Source organism: Giraffa tippelskirchi, chromosome 7 (genome assembly GCF_054371585.1).
Source record: "Giraffa tippelskirchi isolate mGirTip1 chromosome 7, T2T-mGirTip1v1.2.pri, whole genome shotgun sequence".
Taxonomy (NCBI): domain Eukaryota; kingdom Metazoa; phylum Chordata; class Mammalia; order Artiodactyla; family Giraffidae; genus Giraffa; species Giraffa tippelskirchi.
The window spans coordinates 57,869,528-57,893,377 of NC_137281.1; the positions used below are offsets into that span (position 1 = coordinate 57,869,528).

Sequence of the window (23,850 nt, forward strand, 5' to 3'; positions counted from 1 at the left end):
GCGTTCTTCCAACCGCCCCAGCAGGGTCAAGCCGGAGCCTTTGGCCCGGAAGCATTGCCTTTCGATCACGTGGCACGCTCTGCGCCTGCGCACACGCTGCGGGGCGTTGGGGGAGTTGCGGAGTCAGGCGCCATCGACCACGCTGCAAGTCTACGGTCCCTCCAGGAGGTTTGCTGTTGGGGTCCCCTGCTGCGTCCCGGTAGGCTCCGCGCGACAGCGACATGGAGGAATTCGACTCCAAAGACATTTCCACTTCGAAGGACGAGGACTGCGTGCCGCTGGGTGAGCGACTCTACCTGAGGCGAACGGCGGTTTGACCCGCCCAGCGTCTGGCTTGAGGCACGCTTTGCCGATTGTGCGTTGGTCGGGCGGGCGGGTTCTCGAGCTCTTCCGCCTGCCCAACCCGCGCGGCCCTGTGGGCCCGGCTTGTGTGCTCGGGGAGGTTTCGCGCAGCTGCTTCTCAGGGCCTGGCTTCGGCCGTCTCCCCATTGGCAGCGCGAGAACTCTACCTCGGAGTCTAATGGCGGTCTGGCATCGCGTACACTTAGCAACCCTGGACTCTTCTGAAAGGCAGTCTTATCACCAGACCTTCCGTCCCCAGGGAATTGCTAGCTAGCGTCACGTCCCAGATACATGTCTTCCCTTTGTGTTCTCAAAAGGGATCTGGTTTAAAAGTCCACATAGTGATGGCCTTTACTTCTTGGCAACGTCTATACTCATAGCTCTCCTTTCGGACCTTTTTGTTTTGTTTTTGTATATGCTTCTAAAACAGAACCGTGCCAAAATTTCACCCATTCCTACCCCTTCGCCATCCTGCGCTTTCCCCAGGCTCCCCATCTCATTAGATGTATCTGCCCGCCCAGTTGCCCAGGATAAAAACAAAACAAAAAACCCTTGGGAGTTGTCTTTATTCTCACTCTTTTGCTCCAACTAGTCATTAAATAATGTTTGAGTCTACAAATAAGATTCATTTCCGATCACTCCCTCGCCAGTCTCGCTCTTACTGAGCTACCATTATCATTTGTGTGTGTGTGCTTAGTCGCTAAGTGGTGTCCGACTCAGTGGGACCCCATCGTTTGTGGCCCCCTAGGCTCCTCTGTCCGTAGAATTTCCCAGGCAGAAATAGGGTGGTGGGTTGCCGTTACAGCCTCCAAGGGATCTTCTTGACCCAAGGATCCAACCGGAGTCTCCAGTGTTCTCCCACGTCGCAGGCGGATTCTTTACCCACTGAGCCTCCGGGGGAACCCATAGTCACTAAGATTCACTGCACCAACATTGGTCTTTCCATATTCATTTGTGATCATTTGAAAACTAGTTTTCATTTTAATCAAAGTTACCATGAGCCTGCTAAAAAATCGTCAGATATTTCTGAAAGGCTTATTTTGAAACTGAATCATTTCCACCACTTCTCATCCCTGTCAGTCCTCCCTAGAAGGAACTGTTTTCTTCTTGTAAAATTTGGTGTTTCCATTGTCTGTTGACTTAACCTGTGCATGTTAGGTCTGCTTTTAACATGTCCTCGAGTCTTTCCCTTCTGCTGACACACACACTTTTTCACCTTTAGACCCTTCCCACCTCCCCAGCCTGCCAATGTTCCTACCTCAGTTTGGGTTAGACTATTAATATTAAGTATTTTCTTTGTTTTTGTAATGACTCTGTGAACATCCCATGGTATTTAGAGTTACTGTTTTTGCTGCACTAGTTTTCTCTGTAGTGAATAATTTTCATTTTGTTGTTGCTTCTGCTGCTAAGTCGCGTCTGTCGTGTGCGACTCTATGCGACCCCATAGACGGCAGCCCACCAGGCTCTCCTGTCCCTGGGATTCTCCAGGCAAGAACACTGGAGTGGGTTGCCATTTCCTTCTCCAGTGCATGAAAGTGAAAAGTGAAAGTGAAGTCGCTCAGTCGTGTCCGACTCTTAGCGACCCCATGGACTGCAGCCTACCAGGCTCCTCCGTCCATGGGATTTTCCAGGCAAGAGCACTGGAGTGGGGTGCCATCGCCCTCTCCTTTGTTGTTGCTTAGTCATCTGTATACTTACTACTGATTTAATTCTGAACTCTCAAAATTGTTTGAGTTATCTCCCAACATATTTAGATTTATTAATCATCCTTTTTTTTGAAGTCTCTCTTTGTTTCTGACCTGCTCCAATTTGGCTTGTTTTTTTTTTTTTTATCTTACCATTTTTAAACCTAAGATCTATCATCATGACCACCTCTCTGGATGTTCCATTTATCTTCCTTTTCTCTTGGATTCCCTGTTTCTTGGGTCCCATGATGTCTTCTTTCTTGGCATGTTCCATCAAAATCAGAATAAATCATCAAATAACTTCTTGAACAAAATTGCCTGATAGAATCTTTTTTTTTTTTCTTTTTTGAGACCATCACTATCTAAAAATAACCAGGTGACCCTCAGGCATGATTAATAGTTTGGTATGGAATTTTGTGTTCTATAATAATTTTTTAATGTGAATTTTGAAGGTTTTTGTCCCATTATTTTCTAAGTTTCTAGTGTTTTTATTAAAAAAGTCTCTTGTTGATAGTTTTTACTCACTTATATAAAATGTTTGTTTCTGGAAGGTGATAGAATCTTGTCTTTGTTTCTGATATTTGGCAGTGATATCCATCCTTCTGTAACTTTGTAAATTTAGGGAGGGACAGTTGTCTTCATTTTTTTCCGTGATCATCATTATTTATATATTGACTCTTATGTTATACCTTATGGACTGGTACTTTGTTTTTTTTTTTTCTATTTTTATCCTTTGTTTTATAACTTTTGAATTTTTTTTTTTTTTGCTTTATGAGAATGTTTCAGTATTTTATTTTATTTTATTTTATTTTATTTTATTTATTTATTTTTTTTTTGTTTCAGTATTTTAACATTCCGGTTTTCTTTTGAGTTTTTTTCCTCCTTCCATAAGCTGTCCGTAAATTTCTTCTCTGTGCAGCCTGGCATTGGTGTTGGTGACTTGGATGGCTAGGTGGGCTGCTTTTTCCACAATGACTTTGAAGTTCTTAGAGGAAGTGTTGGGGAGCAGTCATAGCACAGATGATTTGTTGCATGTCAGCAACCCTTCAAGCTATTTGACACTGTAGACCAGAAACTTCCAGAAGCCACTGGGGAGCGTGTCCTTTGTTTTCTTGTTGTCCTCATAACCAGGGTTGGGCATCAAGATGTGGCCCTTGGATATTTTTAATTTTGAAAACTTTTTTGTTGTTTGAAAACTTCTATATAGCATCACGTTCTTGTTTCATGAGTGCAGTGTCTTAATGCCCTATAGATATTAATAATGCTTTCAGGCCTCTCGCCTTCTGAGATGGCCCACACTCTGTGGGTTTCTCCCATGACCGCTCTCACTTTCCAAGATGGCCCCATTCCCTGGGGCCACATTCTTAGGAGATGGTTGGCATTCTGTCTATGGAATGTGTATCTCTCTCAATAAATCCACTCAAATAATAATGATGATGCTCTAAATAGTTCTACTTTTAACTTTTGTACAGTAAAATTTACTCTTACAGTGTTCTGTGAGTTTTTGAGAAATGCTTATTAGGTTTATATAACTACCACTAAAATTAACAGTTCCAAGATCACCCTTACCCTTCCCTACCCTAGAAGATAGATCATACCGTGTGTGTATAGAAACCATTTTATTTCCTCTTTTCCAGTAAGCATACTTTTTATTTCTTTTGGTAGCCTTATTTTACTTGGTACAGTTCCAGTGTGTGTTGAAAAGGAATGGTGAGCATTCACATCCTTGCCTTGTTCCCAATTTTAAGGAGAAAACACGAGTGTTTTACCATTGATGGTGTGTTTGCTGTTAAGTTTTTCATAGATGCCTTTTGTGTGTGTTTTAAGGACTTTACATTGCTACTTCATTACTAGCTCAATCACATAACATTACCAGGCCCATGTTTTTATGCTCTCCATTTTACAGATGAAGAAACTGAGGCACCTAAAGTTACTCACCTAAATAGTAGGTGGGATGGACTTGAATTCCAGAAGACTTTCCAGGTGGTGCAGTGGTAAAGAATCTGATACTGAGTACAAGCTCACTCTGCTTGTCAAAGGACAGGCCAGTGAATCCAAGAGATGAGGTGTCGAGGCAAGGAATACAACTTTAAAAGTCGGCATTCTTAATTTGTCAAAGTAACCATCTTGTTGGGGTCTGGATGCCAGGTTGTTTTGTAGAATTGAAGAGCGAGAGAGAGACAGAGAGAAGCAATGAGGAACTAAAGCCAAAGGACAGAATAGGGAGAGGCAGTGAGGAGGTAGAGTAAAAAGGGTCTTCAGTCTTGAAAAACATCTCTGGGAAGGGCCAGCCTTTGAAAGGGGTGTATTCATCTCTTCTTTTTAAGCTTTTCACAGGTGAGTGGGGTCAGGTTATCTCTATGAGCTGAACAAAGGCTTTTTAGTTTAATAGGCAGAGGGGCAGGCAGGGTCCTGTGAAAGTGTTAGTCACTCAGTCACGTCCAACTCTAGGGTCCTCTGAGGTAGGCTGTTATGGTATGATTGTAATTAATAACAAAAACAGTGAAAAGGAAGTCAAAGTAACAGTTTCCAAGATTATGGAGTTAGAATTGGCTGCTTCTCTGCAACAGTTCCCCACTGTCAGAGTCCATTCCACAGCCTTGTGGAAAGAGAGGGTGTCGAGCACTCTGCTTGTCAATGGATCTTGCTAGGAGTGTCCACCTTTGGTGCCAGTGTTCTGAATGTTGAGATTTATCTTCTTTTTGTTCCTCTTTGGAAAGTGTCTACTTTACACTTGTTGAGTTAGAGATACTGAACCTCAGATCTAAGAGACAGTATCTCAAGTTAAGAAATTCAGCAGTTTTCTATGTATGGAAAGATGCAAGAGTCAGGGCTCATTAAAATGATTTCCTTGGTAGGTCCATCACCTCCCTGGGAGCCTGTAACCCTGTACTCCCAGTTTCCTCAGGGTTCACCAAAAGGAGTCTTTGCAGTCTGATGCCTGCTCGGTTTTAGGTATTTCTCTTGGGGCTTATTTATTCACATTGAAGGTCTGCAGTTGCTGATTTCATTTCTCAGGTCTTCCCCTCTTGATCAGGAATTTGACCAATATTTGGGAGACTTTCCATGAACAGCTTTTGTCCCACGACACTGGGAGGCTCATCCCAGTTTAGACAAAAATTCTTTCCAGGTGTTATGTTTTGGACCAGGCTCCATGAATAATTAAAATTTCTCTGGATTCTGTCTTACTATAATCCAGGAGACATTTTCCCTTGTTGCTTCTTATCATACCTAGAATTATGCTATTACAATTATTTTATGTTTATAAATGTGATTATCTCAAAATGTTTAGCCATAGAAGTTTTGTTTGAGGCCTGATTACATATTGGTTATTACAAGAGACAGCATTCTTATAAATTAGATAGGATATAAGTAATGCAGCTATTAACATTGACAATGACATAGTGCATCAGGGAGACACAAAGCACAATTTGAAAACAAAGAACAAATTTAAACAATGATTAGTGTAACTAGTTGTAATCCAGTTGCAATAATCAAGGGACCCAAGAAGCCATAACTGATTCAGTGAGCTCTCGGCAGTTTCATTTTCATTGTACTGACCATGCATGCTTATTTATGGATTCATCTTTGAGACAAGCCAGGTAGAGGGAAAAAAGATAAATGTTTCAATTCTGTGAGAGTTGGAAAATAAAGAAGGCTGAGCGCTAAAGAATTGGTGTTTTCCGACTGTGATGCTGGAGAAGACTCTCTTGAGAGTCCCTTGGACTGCAAGGAGATCCAACCAGTCAATCCTAAAGGAAATCAACCCTGAATACTCATTGAAAGTACTGATGCTGAAGCTGAACCCCCAATACTTTGGCCACCTGGTTCGATCAGCTGACTCACTGGAAAAGACCCTGATGCTGGGAAGATTGAGGCAGGAGAAGAGGGTGACAGGGTGAGATGGTTGGATGACATCGATTCAGTGGATATGAACTTGGGCAAACTCGAGAGATGGTGAAAGACAGGGAGGCCTGCTGTGCTGCAGTCCATGGGGTTGCAAACCATTGGACAGGACTTGGTGACTGAACAACTAGAGTGATATTGCTTCTATTCTGTTTCGGTGAACACAGCTAGAAAATACTTACCTTAAGAAGAGAGTTCTAAATTTTAAATTCAGTTTTAACATTTGTTTTCAGTTAATTTCGTAATTTTATAATTGTGTGTCATTTCTCATACGCTGAAGATCTATATTCCTAATATGATTAGCAGACCAACTTCCTTCCTTTTACCTGGAATATAAAAGAAATGCTTTCAAAATACCAACATTGATATTACTAATAGGAATAGAACATTTTTTGGTCTCTAGAATGCATTTTGCTAAGGGTATGCAGTCAAAATACTGTAAAGTCCGTGGAGACATTAGTCTCCAAAGTCCTTTTTTAGTGTGTTGTGTTATCATTTTGGTTATGTTTGTTTATTTAAACTTTGCTTAATATAAGGGATTTTCTGAATTCTGCAGAGCGATAAACACAGAGAACTCTTGCTTCTGTCCCTGCCTATCCCGTGGTGTTCTGCTGAGTTCTGTTGACCCTTACCGATAGTGATTTTCTTTAGTTTTCTGTTTTTCCTTGTAGTTTTGCCTTTTTATACTCTGTTTGTGTTCAGTTCAGTCGTGTCCAACTCTGTGATCCCATGAACTGCAGCACGCCAGGCCTCCCTGTCCATCACCAACTCCCAGAGTTTACTCAAACTCATGTCCATTGAGTTGGTGATGCCATCCAACCATCTCATCATCTGTCGTCCCCTTCTCTCGCCTTCAATCTTTACCAACATCAGAGTCTTTTCAAATGAGTCAGCTCTTCGCATCAGGTGGCCAAAGTATTGGAGTTTCAGCTTCATCATCAGTCCTTCCAATGAACATTCAAGACTGATGTCCTTTAGGATGGACTGGTTGGATCTCCTTGCAATCCAAGGGACTCGCAAGAGTCTTCTCTAACACCACAGTTCAAAAGCATCAATTCTTCGGCGCTCAGTTTTCTTTAGAGTCCAACTCTCACATCCATACATGACCAATGGAAAAACCGTAGCCTTGACTAGACGGACCTTTGTTGGCAAACTAATGTCTCTGCTTTTTAATAGGCTGTCTAGGTTGGTCATAACTTTCCTTCCAAGGAGTAAGCGTCTTTTAATTTCATGACTGCAGTCACCATCTGCAGTGATTTTGGAGCCCCCAAAAATAAAGTCTGCCACTGTTTCCACTGTTTCTCTATCTGTTTACCATGAAGTGATGGGACCGGATGCCATGATCTTTGTTTTCTGAATGTTGAGCTTTAAGCCAACTTTTTCACTCTCCTCTTTCACTTTCATCAAGAGGCTCTTTAGTTCTTCTTCCCTTTCTGCCACAAGGGTGATGTCATCTGCATATCTGAGGTTATTGATATTTCTCCCAGCAATCTTGATTCCAGCTTGTGCTTCCTCCAGCCCAACGTTTCTCATGATGTACTCTGCATATGAGTTAAATAAGCAGGGTGACAATATACAGCCTTGACATACTCCTTTTCCTATTTGGAACTAGTCTGTTGTTCCATGTCCAATACAGCCGGGTACCCACCGCTGTGGGTTTGTCTTTTACAAGTCTTTTTGCTGTAGTCATTTTACTCAGGTTTTAGGAGGAAGCAAAATTAAATTTGTTTATTCATACTCTACGTGAAACGCTTTTACTTAACCATTTACTGTGTAAGATACCAACTTTGCTTTAGTTTTAGAACCCTTGTATTGACTTCTGTTGACCTCAAATGCTCATTTCACAGATTTTCCTGTGGCTGGCTCATTCTCGTCATCTTTGTTTGTTTTTTTTTTTTCCCTAAACTGCTGTCATGTTGGTAGTTTAAGAGTTTTCTAATAATTTTTTTTATTAAAAATTTTTTAGTCATCCTTTTTTTGTGGATGCCTCTAGGAGATTAATTATATAGGGTGTGTGTTTTTTTTCCCCTTTATTTTGTTTCCTCTGATTTCCTTTCTGTTTGTTTTCAGTCTTGCCTTTGATATTACAGGCTTTCCTCGAGTGTTTGGTCGTCCTGGTTCATCGTGAGTTAAACATTTGAAAACTAAATGGATCTGGAAAAATACACAAAATTCCACTCTTTGTAGTGGTCTCAAACCAAATGACCATCAGTGCAGGAATGGATAATTGTGGTATAGTCATACAACGAAATGATATTTAGGGATGACAGTGAATAAGCTACAGCTCCATGTAAGGAAGGGTGACTTAGAATGTTGAGTGAAAGAAGCTGGAGACAAGAGTACATATTGTAGGCTTTTTGCTTAAGACTCAAAAACAGGTGAAACTAATCCTTGATGTTAGACTTCAGAATAGTGGTTCTTTGTGGGATGTGGATGGTGGCTAGTGATTGCAGCAGGGCCCAAGTGGCTTCTGCAGTGCTGGTCATGTTCTGTTTCTTCAGCTGGATCTAGTTATACAAGTGTGTTCACTTTCCATAATTTCGTTGATCTCTACATTATGGTGTGTGCTTTTTGGTATATTGTACTTTCTGTAAAAGCTTAAGTGAAGTAAGAACAAAATCTGGTGGTCTGGTAGGATCTGTGTGTACCAGGATATGTTGACTGTTACCCACAGAATGTGGTCAGACTGGGCATCCAAGCAATACTTTTGTTGGGGACCCTGAATGTTAGTGTCTGAAGATGGGAAATTGTTGTGTTTCTTTCTGTTACGTCTAACTTGAAGTCTTTAAGCCTGTTTCTAGACCTCTTTTATTGATAAGACAAAATATCTTTTGGTTAGTGGAGATGTCCAAGATCAGGTGTAAACATCTGTTTCTTTTTGAGAAGTACAGTAGTAGATTTGGAATTTCTGTTTATTCCTTCAGCATATACTGCTAAAGACTTGTACAACTGTGTCCTCCTAGTGTGTGGAGCATAGCAGGAATTGTGAACATTAAGTATAAATGGAGTGAGTTACGGAGAAAAATATGGACTGTCTTGGAGGCCTAGAATACGGGAACGTAGCCTAGTCTTCTGAAACAAGGAGGACAGCCCTCAAAAAATGATATTTTAGTCTGGTGAAGAACAAGGGAAAGTACTAGACTTTTTTTTTTCTTAATGAAAATGTGTCATCTCAATGTGAAAAACCTTTATTCCTGTCTATCTGACCACCCTGTTTTGTGATTTCAGGTGGAGAGTGTCATGAAGATGATACAAATGAATTAGTGAAGGAAGATGAAGTGGATGGCGAAGAGGAGACACAGAAGACCAAAGGGACAAAAAGAAAGGCTGAGAGTGTTCTGGCCAGGTGATGCTGCACTCAAGGCCCTGAAGTCAGGGGCTGTTGTCACAACCATTGAGATTGATGAGGTTGATCTGATGATATAGTTCTTGCCAGTGTTTCCAACCTTTTTCTCATTGAGGGGAACATTTTGTGATATTTTGGAATTACATTCTTATTTTCTGGAAAGCTTTAAAAATTTTTGAGCTTTAATTGTTTAAAAAAATCGATGTGTAATTAATAAGTGCACCTGACTTAAATTTCAAAACAATTTTTATTTGGCTACACCGCTTGTGTGTGTCTTTGTACACATGTACATTTGTAAATCAGATCTGTCTTTTATTCTGTAACTGATGTTTCTGTCTTCCTGGGCATTGAAACAAAAAGTAGATTGTAAAAAAAGATTTTGAATATTACGTGATTCCCTTGTAGCCAGAACAGTCTTAAGCAATTACTCTTTTAAGTCTTGAGCCCAGTGCTTTGTCCTTGACTTTTTTGGTATTCCATCTTTCCTATCTTCAGACAGACAGAAGGTACAAGTCTTCCCCATACCTCACCCCCTCAGAACTCTAGGCAAAAGCAGTGTGTATAAATCTAAGGTTCTCTTCAATCACTGTTCTCCAAATAAAATGACTTTTGAAAAGTTACAAATAGCTGACATTTGTTTGTTCTTAGAGCTGTCTTTTTGAATCAGTTGATTTTGTGAGGTGATTTTAGGTGTTTTCTTGGTAAAAATAGCTGATCCTAACTTAGAACAGTATATTTGATTCTAAGTGTTTTGGGAAATTGCTTACAATAGGAATCCAGTTCTTTTTTTCCCTTCCACAAAATCTCAGCTTGTTTCTCCCACTCACTATATCTTGCGTGTTAATCACTAGTCCCCAGTTTAAGAGTTTTCTTAGGTTTGCAACATTATGTTTGGAATTCAGGAAAGGATAACATTATTTTGCCTGTTTGTCTTCTCTTCTTTTTTGTGACTGTTGGTGATTAGGAAGAGAAAACAAGGTCGCCTCTCACTAGACCAAGAGGACGAGGAGGACGCCAACAGGGAATCTGGAGGGAGTATTAGTGAGAAGGAAGATGCAGCTGCAGAGCAGGAAGGCATTGAGTCAGAGGATGCCAGAAAGAAGGATGAAGTATTGGCCAGCTCTGTCAGTGATGTAGAACCAAAATCAGAAGTGCCTCCAAGTACACAAACTAAAGTAAGTTTATAGGTGAATGGGATGAATGCTTCCTCAGAAATGCCAGAAGTTCCCCAGGTAGATTTTCTCAATTTACATACTGAGGTTTGAGGCTTCAGGAAAAATTAAGCTGCTGCTGCTGCTGCTAAGTCACGTCAGTTGTGTCCGACTCTGTTTGACCCCATAGACGGCAGCCCACCAGGCCCTGCCGTCCCTGGAATTCGACCTTGAGAACACTGGAAGGGTTGCCATTTCCTTCTCCAGTGCATGAAAGTGAAAAGTGAAAGTGAAGTAGCTCAGTCATGTCCGACTCTTCGCGACCCCATGGACTGAAGCCTACCAGGCTCCTCCGTCCATGGGATTTTCCAGGCAAGAGTACTGGAGTGGGGTGCCATCGCCTTCTCCGAAAAATCAAGCTGCTGCTGCTGTTGCTAAGTCACTTCAGTCGTGTCCGACTCTGTGCGACCCCATAGACGGGAGCCCACCAGGCTCCCCCGTCCCTGGGATTCTCCAGGCAAGAGTACTGGAGTGGGGTGCCATCGCCTTCTCCGAAAAATCAAGCTAGCTGCCTTTTAATAGTAACTCTCCTAAGCAAAGCATTCCCTGTGAGAGAAAATCAGCTTTCAGTGAGTACTTAAAGATGAAACACATGTTAAGACTAGCCGGAAACAATATATTTGGGTAGATCTTTCAGTTTTCATCCTAATGTGAAACTTGTTACACTTCCTTTTTCATAGACAGGAGAGGAGACTGAAGAGACAAGTTCAAGTAATTTGGTCAAAGCAGAAGAGCTTGAGAAACCTAAAAAAGCAGAAGTTAAACTCACCGAATCACCTCTTGCTGGTGAAGAAGTCAGGTAACATGACAGTCACAAGCTTCAAAACTAGTTCTTTAAAAGAGCACCTCTCTCTTTTAATATATATTTTGTTTATTGTTAATTTATATCTTCATTGGCTACCCGGGGTCTTTGTTGCTGCACTCGGGCTTTCTCTGTTTGGGGTGAGCAGGGGCTCCTCTCCAGTTTGGTGTGGTGGCTTCTCTGAGCCAGAGCTCTGGCTCTAGAGCGCAGTCTTAGTAGTTGTGGCGCACAGGCTTAGTTGCTCTGCAGCATGTGGTATCTTCCTGGACCAGGGTTCAAACCGCTATCCCCTGCATTGCACGGGGAGGATTCTTAAACACTGGACCAGCTGAAAAGAAACATCTTTCTCAGTGGTGTTAGATATCTGTTCTTGTTCCAACCTCTCTTAATGTTTTGGAAGAGTTACACTTGAACTCAAGGAAAACAGTACATGGGTACTAGGTCGCTTCAGTCTTTGCAACCCTATGGGCTGTAGCCCGCCAGGCTCCACTGTCCATGGGATTCTCCAGGCAAGAATACTGGAGCGTGTTACCATGCCCTCCTCTGTTGTGGTCCTTTAATGGACCGGAACTTGGGGGTACAGAGTCGACCGGTAAGAAAGTGAAAGAAGGAAGAAAAGAGGCTGATATTCCCTGGTTTACACAGTATGCCAATGTAACTCTAGGACAAAGAGCTAGCACCGTCTACGTAGGCTCAGGGCGCCCTCTCGAAGAGGTCTTGAAAGCCCAGGCAAGTAAGTAGACTGGGTGGACACCTGTGCTCCGTGGAAGCAGCCTGAAAGGGAGAGAGCAAGAGAGAGTGAGCGAGCGAGAGAGAAAATGAGGAAAGACACGGGGATCAGTGCTCTGATGGAACAAAGGCGTTTATTCAACATATTGTGGGCATATATATACTCTCTTACAAGATAGCCCTTTTTAGCAGAGACAGGGATCAAAAATCTAACAAGTCATCTAGAAAGCCTGAGGCTAGAATCATTCTCAAGAGGGGGGGGTGTAAAAGTTACTTTACATATCAGAAAGGAGGAGACTTGTAAATGGCTGCTGTTCACCCTTTGGAATTTCCATACAAATGAGATACATGAATTTCTATTATCCCTGAAAGCCGGCTTGCCAGCTCTCTGGCACCTGTATTCAGGTGCTGTTAAGGAACATAGAATTCATGCAAGACTGAAAACAGCACACAGGAAGCCTCCTGTTAAATGTATCCTGACACTCCTCCCAGGAATCTTTCGGACCCATGGATCAAGCTCCAGTCACTTACGTTTCCCGCATTGGCAGGCCCGGTTCTTTACTGCTGGCTCCACTGCAAGCCCCAAGGAAAATAGTGCTTATCAGGGTACCTGAGAATGGTCCTTTCACATATGGTAATAGTTTGCAGGTAGTATGAGGTGGTTGACTGAATGGAAAGAAGAAAACGTAAGAGTCAAGCATTAACTACTTGGTTTGACTTAATTTTTGCCATGCATTGTGACTTTGGCTATTTCTCCCTTTATAACTTCCTTTAACTTTGAAGTAGAAGCCCCAATAAAACCTTTGAAGTCAAGTCACAAATAAAAGTACTAGGAGAAAAGTTTGATTCTTACACTATTTTCTCATCTCAATGTTATTTTTTCTGTTGATTCATAGGTTTTTTTTTTACTAGTTTAGAAAAACAGTAAAGCTTAATACTCTAGGCTGTTGTGGATGAGAGCCACATGCCTAGAGTTTCCTCCTTCTCATTTATTTAAAATGATGATATGAAAATAGATCTGTAAGAGCTAGACGAGAACAGATGAAGTTCCTGCCTCCTTGATGGGATTGCAAGAGTCGGACACTACTTAGCGACTAAACAACAACTCCTTTCCCAATTTTGAACTAATCTGTTGTTCTGTGTCCATCCAATTCTAACTATTTCTTCTTGACCCCCATGCAGGTTTCTTACACAACAGGGAAGGCTGTCTGGCATGACATCGGAAGATGAGCCCCGCAGGTCCGAAGGTGTTCAACATGCTACTGGGGAAGAGCGGAGGGCCGATACTAATACCTCCAGTAAGAATGAAGCGGCTGGGCCAAAGTGGAAAGGACACTCAGCTGTCGACGTGTCTGGTGACGAAAGTAAACTCCGATGCTGTAAAGAAGAATATTGCATAGGAACCTGGAATGTTAGATCTATGAATCCAGGTAAATTGGATGTGGTGAAGCAGGAGATGGAAAGAATAAACATCGACATCTTAGGAATCAGTGAACTAAAATGGACGGGAATGGGCGAATTGAATTCAGATGACCATTATATCTATTACTGTGGGCAACAATCCCTTAGAAGAAATGGAGTAGCCCTTATAGTCAACAAAAGAGTCCGAAATGCAATAATTGGGTGCAATCTGAAAAACGACAGGATGATTTCAGTTCGTTTCCAAGGCAAACCATTCAACCTCACAGTAATCCAAGTCTATGCCCCAACTCCTTACGCTGAAGAAGGTGAAGTTTACCGGTTCTATGAAGATTTACAACACCTTCTGGAAATAACACCAAAAATAGATGTCCTTTTCATCATAGGGGATTGGAATGCAAAAGTGGGAAGTCAAGAGATACCTGGAATAACAGGCAGGTTTGGCCTTGGAATGCAGAATGAAGCAGGGCGAAGGCTAATAGAGTTTTGTCACCACAACAGGCTGGTCATAACAAATACCCTTTTCCAACAACCTAGTAGACGTCTCTACACATGGACATCACCAGATGGTCGATACCGAGATCAGATTGATTATATTATTTGTCGCCAAAGATGGAGAAGCTCTGTACAGTCAGCAAAAACAAGACCTGGAGCTGACTGTGGCTCAGATCATAAGCTCCTTATTGCAAAGTTCAGGCTTAAGTTGAAGATAATACCAAAAACCACTCGGCCATTCAGGTATGACCTAAATCAAATACCTTATGATTATACAGTGGAGGTGACATAGGTTCATGAGATTAAGAGAACAGATAGAGGGGCACAGAAATTAAGCCTGATACAGAGTAGAACCAGATTTTGGGTGGTCTTGAATGTGAGGTTCAACAGTTTGTATTTTATTCTCTGAGTAATACTGATCCATCACAAGAACTTGGGTAGGGGAGTAACAATGTTTTTTTGTTTCTTTGTTTGAAGTCATCCTTTGAGGTTAAAGCAGTAGTAGCCAGTGAAGATACTTTTAAAAAATTATTTTTATTTTCTATTTGGTTGCCGGGGTCTTCATTGCTATTCATTGTCTTTGATCTTTGCAGAGAGAGGGACTATTCTCTAGAACTGTTCAAGTAAACTTTAATCATAAAGTTCAGCAGCTAGAATTTACAGAAATCCTAGTGGTTTTTTCTTGTTACTATGCCCTTTTCTTAGATTTTGTTTCTTTTTATTTTCTTGTAAACTTGGTGTCTCCTTCCTTGGTGCAGAGTGACTAATGAAGAGGATGCCACAAATGAAGAAACAAAATCCATCTTAAAGCAGAATGAGAAAGAAAAACCTGAGGCTAACATCCCTTCAACTGTGTCCTCAGTTCCTGGTGGGTCAGGGTGAGTAGTCTAGTCTCAGGCCCAGGCACACCTGACATGCTGGAGAAGATGTCTTGAGTACAGTGACGCCCTTTACCTGTAGCTGTCAGTACTCCTTTTCTTCTTTTTCATCTCCCGAATGTCCTCTTCCAAAAAACGCTATTTTGAAACAGGGCGGGAATCCTGAAGACATCCTGAGGGTGACAGCAGTGGAGACCTAGGCCAAGAGAACACTGAACCCACATTGTTAGAGAAGAATCCAGGAGTCTGCAAGAAGACACTTTTTTTTTTTTAATAAATTTATTTATTTTAGTTGGGGGCTAATTACTTTACAATATTGTAGTGGTTTTTGCCATACATTGACATGAATCAGCCCTGGGTTTACATGTGTTCCCCATCCTGAACCCCCCTCCCACCTCCCTCCCCAAGGAAGACACTCTTAACAAAACACCAAAGTACTTGAAAATTTTGAAAAGATTTATATAATGAAGGAAGATTTGAGTTACTGTTAAGTACATAGAGGTGAGTGAATTGCCTGGTGGCTCAGACAGTAAAGAGTCTGCCTGCAATGGCGGAGACCCAGGTTCGATCCCTGGGTCTGAGAATATGCCCTGGAGAAAGGATGGCTACCCACTCCAGTATTCTTGCCTAGAGAATTCCATGAATAGGCCATGAAATCACAAAGAGTTGGATACACCTGAGCAACTTAATACTAAGTACATAGGAAATTCAACCAATATAAAAACAGCAGAAAAGCATTTCCCCATAGGGAAAACAATGCACTGGAAAGACATAATATGTGGTTTACCTGTGAATAGATTTCGTATTTACTTGCTAAGTTGTGTCCAACTCTTTGTGACCTCATGGATTGTAGCCTGCTAGGCTCCTCTGTCCGTGGAGTTTCCAAAGAAGAATACTGGAGTGGGTTGCCATTTCCTTCTCCAGGAGACTCCTTTCCTGAGAGAAGGAATTCTGCTGCTGTTCTACCTTTCTTAAAATACTTGCCAATAGGGAGGGTGCAGAATTAAATTAACCATAGGTGTCTTGTTTGATTCTGAGAAAATTCCTGGTTCACAGTGTTGGCACAGAGCTGAACATACAGAAGACTTCACGTTTAAAAAGTAAGTTTTGAATGAAAATGTCAGCAGTTCATCATAATTATAATAAAGATTTGGTTTTAGTACCTGCTTCCACCTGTAAGGATCTCATCGGAACAGAAAAAGGTCAAAACGGACTTAGAAATAATTTTAACACACAGTCAAGAACTTAATAGTTTTTCTCCCTTTGTATTTTCCATAGTACATGAGAATTCTTTCTTTGGAGGAAGGAAAACTTAACTTTCTTCTTAACCTACATGTTCAAGAAGTAAAGTGACAGTTAAGTAGGAGGAGTCAGGGGTCTCTCCTAGAGAGAGGTGAACATGGACCACTCCCATCACTGCACTGATCACCTCTGACTCCTGAGCAGAGCTCTCTCTTTCTTTGTGGTGTTTGGGGTGGAACTAGTCACCTATAGGGCTTCACTGATCCTTTAGTCAGTTTGTTGCTTCATCCTTTCATCCCAAAGCAGTGAGGTTTTGTGTTTTTACATTTAAAAAAATAAATGGCTTTTCCTGTCAGGTCATGAATTTTTTCAGCACAGGCCATCCTTATCTTGGCACCCTTGACTCCAAGCAACACTATACACTGCTGTTCATTGTACCAAATGGCAACCCTGAAAGAGAGGTTTGAATACAGGTCATTAGTGTGAGAAGTGATTCCTGGAAACCTGAGCCGGGAGGTGAAAGGGTGAGGGAAGGTAGCCAGTGCCAGGTGTGTTTTCCTGCTGGTGACTGCTGCTCTGTCCTGTTGGAGGACTTGGCAGGGGTGAGAAGGTTGGGATACTGATCCTCCAGCTCCCTGCCATGCTCGCTCAGCTGCTTCCATCACACTCAGCTCATGAGCAGGAGGTGTTTGCAGTGACGCTGTTCTCAGGGTGTCTTGGCGGTGAGTGCAAGGATGTGAGGAAGGGGTATGTTCACATCTGCTCCGTAGTTTTTATATGCTTCTTCATCCAAACATTTCTCTCCCACCAGAGCAGCTAGGTGGTGGAAGCCATGTAGTAGTTACACAGGAATCTAAGAAGGAAAAGGATTTGAATGCTTGCTACCACAGTGGAAATGAGGTAAACATCAAGGAAGGCGGCTGTGAGAGGAACAGAGTAGAGGGAGGAGCGTTCTCCAGACTGACCTTATTAATAATCTAGGACAGTGCTTTTTAAGCTGTTGTTGGCAACATTTAAGAGAAATGAAACGATAAAAAAATGTCAGAACTAGAATTGTTTCAGTGTCCAATGAATTTAATCTTTTTTTAAAACTTTTTTTTACTCAGTTAATCTTTTCCAGTAACGTTTTCTAACCTAAGTGTTTTTGATACATACAACTTAGAGAAGACTTCTGAGTTTGTACTTAATGCTCTCAGTAACACTGTGCTATCAGAAGAACTTGAATAGGAGAGTAGCAGATTGTTTCGTTGCTTGAACTCATCCTTCAAAATTAAAACAGTCTTTCCCAGTGAAAATTCATGGGTTTTTTTTTCCAGTTTATTTATTTTACTTTTGGTACACAGGGTCTATTGCTGCTTTCTCTAGTTGAGGACTTCAGCTAGACTGTAATTGTAGTGCGTGAGTTTCTCATTGCAGTGGCTTCTCTTGTGAGTGACTAACACTTTCTCTTGTTGGGGAGCACGGGCTCTAGGCATGTGGGCTTCAGCAGTTGTGGCTCTTGGGCTCAATATTTATGACACATGGGCTTAGTTTAGTTACTCTGCGGCCTGTGGAATCTTCCTGAACTGGGGATCCAGCTCATGTTCCCTACATTGACAGGTGCGTTCCCATCTACTCTACCACCAGGGAAGTCCCTGCCAGTGAAGATTCTTAGTGTAAGACTTCAACTGCTTACTTTGTGCCACTTGTGTGGGTGACAGAGTACTGAGTGCAGGAGTCAGAGAGTTCTTAAGAGAAGATTTGGTTCTTGTCTCAAGATGCCTGGAGGGAAGAAGAGCAAAGATAAGAACTTTTATTCCTTGGAAATCTGGAATTTATAGGATTGTCTCTCATAATTCTGAATGACTTTTTTGATCACTCAGGATAACACAGTGATCATAATCTTGGACCCTCCCACACACAGATTGGCATTTAAACGGAATTTCTCAGATGTTTTTATTGACTTGGGAAACCCACACATTAGGCATTCCCCTCTTTATCTGAAATTTCTGGCACCATTCATATCTTTATTTGATGTTTTAGGAGTCAGTTTTGTTGAGAACATTTCTTTCCTGTTTGAAATTGGACAAGATTCTTAATTGTGTAACTTTCTTCTGCTTCAAAGTCACTACCTATGTAGCCAGTTTTAAGGAATTTTGTTTCATCGTTGGGTTTTTTTAAGATATAGAACAGGAGCCTTGAGAGTATTCCTAATTGTTTATGCTGTTGCTTTTCTCCTTGAAATAATGCCAGTGTATTTCTCCCAATTACTCCACCTCCCTGTTCCCACTTTGACTTAAGCGCGAGCACTAATGTGCACATGAGGTGCAGTGGGAGAGCCCTTCAGTCCTCACATCAGTGACACGTGGGCTGTGTATTCAGTGGTGACTGTCATGTGACAGAAGCAATGGAGGGGATTTTATAAAGACTTCAGACTTCCATCTGCTGTTGTTTCATTTGTTAAATTAATAAGAGGAAAATGTCTTTGTCCAGAAGCGTTATAGTAAACTTTAATCGTAACATTCAGCAATCAGAATTTCCAGGAAGCCCGGAGTTTATCCTTGTTATCTGGGCCCTTTTTAAAGATTTTATTTCTTTTTATACCTCTTGTAAACTTGCTGTCTCCTTCTTTTGTGCAGCATGACTAAGGAAGTCGGTGAAACATCTCAAGAAGCAAAATCTGTGTTCAAGCAAGATGAGACAGACAAACCTCAAGCTAATGTCCCTTCAGCGGTGCCATCATTTCCTGCTGGGTCAGGGTGAGTAGTCTAGTCTCAGGTCCAGGTGGACTTGCCGCGTTGGAGAAATTGTTTTCCGTACAAGGCCGTCATTTCCCTGTAGCTGTCATGACTCCTTTCCTGAGGGAAAGAATTCTGCTGCTGTTCTGTCTTTGCAATACTTGTCAAAATGGAGGATGCAGAGAACAATTAGCCATAGGTTTCTTGTTTGATTCTGATAAAAGTGCTGATTCACAGTGTTGGCTTCAGAGCTCAACATGTAGTAGACTTCATGTTTAAAATGTAGTTTTAAATGAAAACATTAGTAATTTATCATAATATGTAATAAAGATTTGGGTTGAGTACTCTCTTTGACCCCTAAGTATCTCATTGGAACAGAAAAAGGTTAAAGGTAACTTCCAAATAATTAACACAGGGATAAGACAATAAAAGTTTTTCTCCTTTCATATTTTCCATAGTATATGAGTTATTTTGAGCTGAATAGTAGAATTTTTTCTTCACAGGAAGTACACATTTTTTTCCTTCTTAACCTGTATCTAAGAAGTAAAGCAAACAGTTAAGTATGGGGAGTCAGGGCACTAGCCTCCAGAGAAGTGAACATGGGCCACACCCATCACAGTCCTTATCACCCTCTGAGTCCTGGATAGAGCTCTCTTGTGTTTGAGGTAAAACAAGTCACCTATAACAGCTTCGCTGACCCTTCAGTTAGTTTGTTGCCTCATCCTCTCCCTCACCCCCCAAAACAGTATATATTTTTGTTTTTTTACAAACAAAACTATGTTTTTGAGTTTTTTACATTAAAAAAAAAAATCATTGGCTTTCCTATCAGTTTATCAGTTTTTATAGGACAGACCTTCCTCTTCATTGCAGTTCTAGCTCCAAACAACACTGTGTACACTGGTGTGCTTTGATCTAAACGCAGACCCTGAGACAGAGGTTTGAGTGCAGGTTGTTAGTTTGAGAGGTGGTTCCTGGAAGCGCGAGCAGGGAGGTGAAACGGGGAGGGAAGCTAGCCAAGGCAGGCTGTGTTTTCCAGCCACTGCTGCTGGTGGCTGCTACTCTGTCCTGTTGGGGGACTTGGCATGGGTGAGAAGGTTGGGATACTGATCCCCCAACTCCTTTCCATACTCGCTCAGCTGCTTCCATGGCACTCAGGCCATGAGCCGGAGGAGTTTGCAGTGACGCTGTTCTCAGGGTGTCATGGCGGTGAGTGCAGGGACACGAGGAAGGGGTATGTTCACATCGGCTCCATACTTTTTTTTTTTTTTTTTAACATTTATTTCCCTTTGCTGAGTCTTAGTTGTGACACATAGGATCTAGTTCCCCAACCAGGGATCTGCATTGGGAGCCTTGAGTTTTAACCACTGGACCACCAGGGAAGTACCTGCTCCATGCTTTTTATCTGCTTCTTCATCCAAACATTTCTCTCCCACTGGAGCACCAGCTGGTGGAAGTCATGCAGTAGTTAACACAGGAACCTAAGAAGCAACAGGATTTGAGTGCTTGCCACCACAGGGGAAGTGAGGTAAATACCGAGGAAGGTGGCTGTGAGAGGAGCAGGGTTCTCCATACTGACTGTTAATACCCTAGGCCAGTACTTTTTAAGCTGTCATTTGCAGTCATCATTTAAGAGAAATGAAGTAGAATGAGACATATTCTAACCATGGGGCTGCCAGGGAATTCCCTATTTCAGCTGTTAACGTGCTTGTACAGGGGAACAACGTAAACCGTGTTTTGTGAGGGCTGAGGACTCTGTTGGCTGAAATAACATGCATTTATCCTTCTAATCATTATATTGTTTGAAAAGGATTCTCTTCAGACCAGTGGCTTTCAAACTTTATTGATTGCCACTCACAATAGTATATGTTATTAGTACTTCGTATACTCATAAATATAGGTTTGTATGATGAACTCTATTTTACGTCCATTACTATGTAATTATTTAGTGTAGTAAGTGTCATTTGAAAAAATGTTACGACCCATTGAATTGATTGCAAAATTTGTTGCAACCTATATTTTAGAAATACTGCTTTTGACTACATACAGCATTGGCATTCTTTGGGCTTAATTGTGGGTTCCAAGGCTTGTATCTGGTATTACTAAACAGTGTCTGTTGCATTTATTGATCGTGTTACTATGAAAGTTACTTCTGGATTAAGTATTAGACTGAAAGGCAGAGATTCTTCTGCCTTAGGTTTCTAGTACAGTTTCAATTAGCATAATTTTTATTTCTAGCTTCCTTGAGTGTTTTTTAAATAATCCCTGTTGATGCTTAGACATTCTACTTGAAGACAGCATGTTTCAGAAAATACTATTACCATAGTTCTGAAGATAAGCAGAGGAAGAAGTGACAGCTTGGCAAGTTCACCTTGTTTAAGTCACTCAGGAAAATCATCTCACTGTATTCTATATTAATGCCTTTGTTTCTTAGAGCTAATCACCTTTCAAAAATAAGAAATCTGCTATGTTTTATTTCCCAGCAGGAAACAGATGGCATCTTCATGTTACCCTATCTTGAGGAGAGTTTAATAACTCACAATGTAATGAAAAATCACAGGGCTAGGGAGAGTGCGGTATCCCTAGCTAGTAGTAATGAGGCTCCATCACCACCCCTGAACCTGAGGGGGCACAGCAGGGAGCAGTCTATGGCAGTGGCGATAGAGAGGACCTCGTGTTAGAAAGTTGAATGGACTGTCCAGGGAGAAGCCAGGGGAATAAATATCCAAATATCTTATTCCTCACTCCACCCCACCTTTTGCTAGAGACTCCACTGGCCACTGAGGCTCTTGAAAATTTAATTTTCAGATATGCTTTCCAGTGTGCTCTTTACATTTTATTTCAAGAGAATTTACATCCTTAAAGATAATTAAATATCAGAGCTTTTTAAATCCTAATTTGAGCTCTTTTAATTTTTCTTCTAATCTTTAACTTTCTTTTTCATTTAAAGGCCTGAAAAATGTGACCTTGAAAAGAAAAAGGATTGCAACAATTAAGTATCTGACTTTGTCCTTAACCACCTAAGCTGGTTTGTATAAAATACAGTTGTTAACCTGTTTTTGTTATCTTTTTCTGTTTTGTTATCTGTTAACAAAACAAAATTGTTATTGTTACCTGTTTTGAAAATAATTTTGGCAATTAAATCTGACATTTTTAAAGGAGAGTTTTCATTGTGAGTGTAAGGCTAACTGCCCATGACTTCATGTGCAGTGCTCTTTGATTTAAAGGATTATGCACTCTGGCTTCTGATTAAAAATAGCCAGGAGAACCAGTTTTTCAGGGGTAGTCACAGAAAAAAGTACAGAGGATCACAAAAAGTAACTGGACTTTTTTTTTTTTTTAACTAATAGAAAAACTTCAGTTTTTCTTTTTTTTCCAACTTAGTGAAGACTCTTGAGAAACCCTTGGACTGCAGTGAGATCAAAAGAGATAGTCCTAAAGGAAATCAACTCTGAATATTCAATGGTAGGACTGTTGCTTAAGCTCCAGTAGTTTGGCCACCTGATGCAAAGTGCTGACTCATTGAAAAATACTTACACTGGGAAAGATTGAAGGTAAAAGAAGAGGTCGGCAGAGGACGAGATTGTTTGATACTATTACCGACTCCATGAACACGAATTTGACCAAACTCCGGGACATAGTGGAGCACAAAGGAGCCTCGGGAGCTGCAGTCCTTGGGGCCACAGAGTCTGACATGACTTAACAACCGAACAACAACTCAACATAGATCTTTAACTGTATTTCCTTTATGTTCAACTTACTAGTTTATGGTAAAATTCTTGTCCAAAGATGTGATTTAACTCTGCTTTGTAGGCTGTATGTTAGCATCCAGAAGCTTTTGTATGATTATACACTGGGATTGCTGAAAGCTGATACAGTTTGTGAAATAAATGTATCATTTCAACACTGAGTCCACATGAAGAGGAGCTTCATGGTTTTTTGTGACATCATAAATCATTTTCTGCTCTGCTGTTTTTTAGCAAATTAGATTGTCTGGTTTGGTTAGTTTACCCACAACTGCTGTAATTCCAGGCATTGCAAACAGACATTCAGTGTCTGACAGGAAACTACCCATCCATTCTCTCTCTAATACTTTTAGTTTAGGTATAACGTGCACTATAGTACACAATTCTTGAATGTGTGGCTTGATGAATTTGTATGTATTTATACACTATACAAAGTGGTAGCAGTTAGATCAAGATACAGAATGTTTCTAGCACCCCAGAGTAATGCAGAGCTCAGCTAGAAGCCTCCAATATCTGATGTATCCCAAGAGAGGAGAATCTTTTCTGTTTCCAAAATGTGATAACCCAAGATTGGACAGTGGCAAGAAACTTTGGGGAATGAGAGTGGGAAGGATCCTGTAAATTATTGCCAAGACAACACGGTAATAATTAACCAGGAAACTTGTAGGAGATTGGGCTTTTATTGTGGCCAACTGGAGATGTTTGTCTAAAGGGATTCCTCAGTTTCAGCCTATTTCTGCTTCGTGGGATTATGTGCCCAGTGTTGGCAGATTCTCTACTTTTTCAAAGGAAGTTGGAAATATAGATTATGTGCAATCTCTCAGTTTTTAAGTGCTGGTATATTGAATGTTCCCCATACCAACAAGCAATTCTTGGACAACAGCACGGTGCCCAGCAGTTGAACTCAATTTTGACTCTACCCAGACATAGCACCAGATTCTACCTCTTAAGGACTTAGTCCTACCAGACCAACCCCCACTCCAGAATACAGTTCCAAGTCCCGGTTGTTACCTGTGCTTCTGACTGATTTGCTCTAAGTTGGGTTCTATTAATTTGTTAGACTGACTCATAGAACTCAGACATTTTACTTACTAGATCACTGGTTTATCATAAGGATGTAACTCAGGGAACATCCAGATGGAAGAGATGCACAGGGGTATGCATGGGGAAGGAGTGTGGAGCTTCCATGACCTCTCCACAGGCACGGTTCTCCCTGAATTTTCACATGGTCGCCAACTGGGAATCTCTCAACCCTGTCCTTTGTGGTTCTATGGAGACTTCATTACATATGCATGATTCATTAAATCATTGGCTACTGGGGAGGGATTCAGCTTG

At 41.3% G+C, this 23,850-nt stretch overlaps 1 protein-coding gene across 3 annotated transcripts; it reads left to right on the forward strand.

Moving 5' to 3' along the window:
• Positions 1-108: 108 nt before the first annotated feature.
• LOC145513152 (protein CFDP2) lies at positions 109-22,690 on the forward strand. Of its 3 annotated transcripts, none has more exons than XR_014059157.1 (8): positions 109-282; positions 9,162-9,279; positions 10,244-10,454; positions 11,171-11,289; positions 13,204-14,212; positions 14,599-14,813; positions 18,674-18,793; positions 21,720-22,690. XR_014059157.1 is itself a non-coding variant. In XM_081508630.1 (8 exons), exons 1-8 carry the CDS (start codon positions 222-224, stop codon positions 21,763-21,765), a joined length of 1,770 nt encoding a protein of 589 aa, XP_081364756.1. In that variant the 5' UTR covers positions 109-221; the 3' UTR covers positions 21,766-22,690. The 3 variants fall into 3 exon arrangements, 2 of the variants coding, with proteins under 2 accessions (XP_081364756.1, XP_081364754.1); XM_081508630.1 differs by having other exon boundaries at positions 10,244-10,458; positions 11,175-11,289; positions 13,204-14,178; positions 14,694-14,813; XM_081508628.1 differs by having other exon boundaries at positions 13,204-14,178; positions 14,694-14,813.
• Positions 22,691-23,850: the final 1,160 nt, after the last annotated feature.

What these genes read in the sequence shown, in the direction of transcription:
- LOC145513152 (XM_081508630.1), top strand. Translation starts at nt 222, where the DNA reads ATGGAGGAATTCGACTCCAAAGACATTTCCACTTCGAAGGACGAGGAC. An exon ending in CGAGGACTGCGTGCCGCTGG is followed by an intron (nt 283 to 9,161) that starts GTGAGCGACTCT and finishes TTGTGATTTCAG; the next exon opens with GTGGAGAGTGTCATGAAGAT. An exon ending in AAAACCACTCGGCCATTCAG is followed by an intron (nt 14,179 to 14,693) that starts GTATGACCTAAA and finishes TCCTTGGTGCAG; the next exon opens with AGTGACTAATGAAGAGGATG.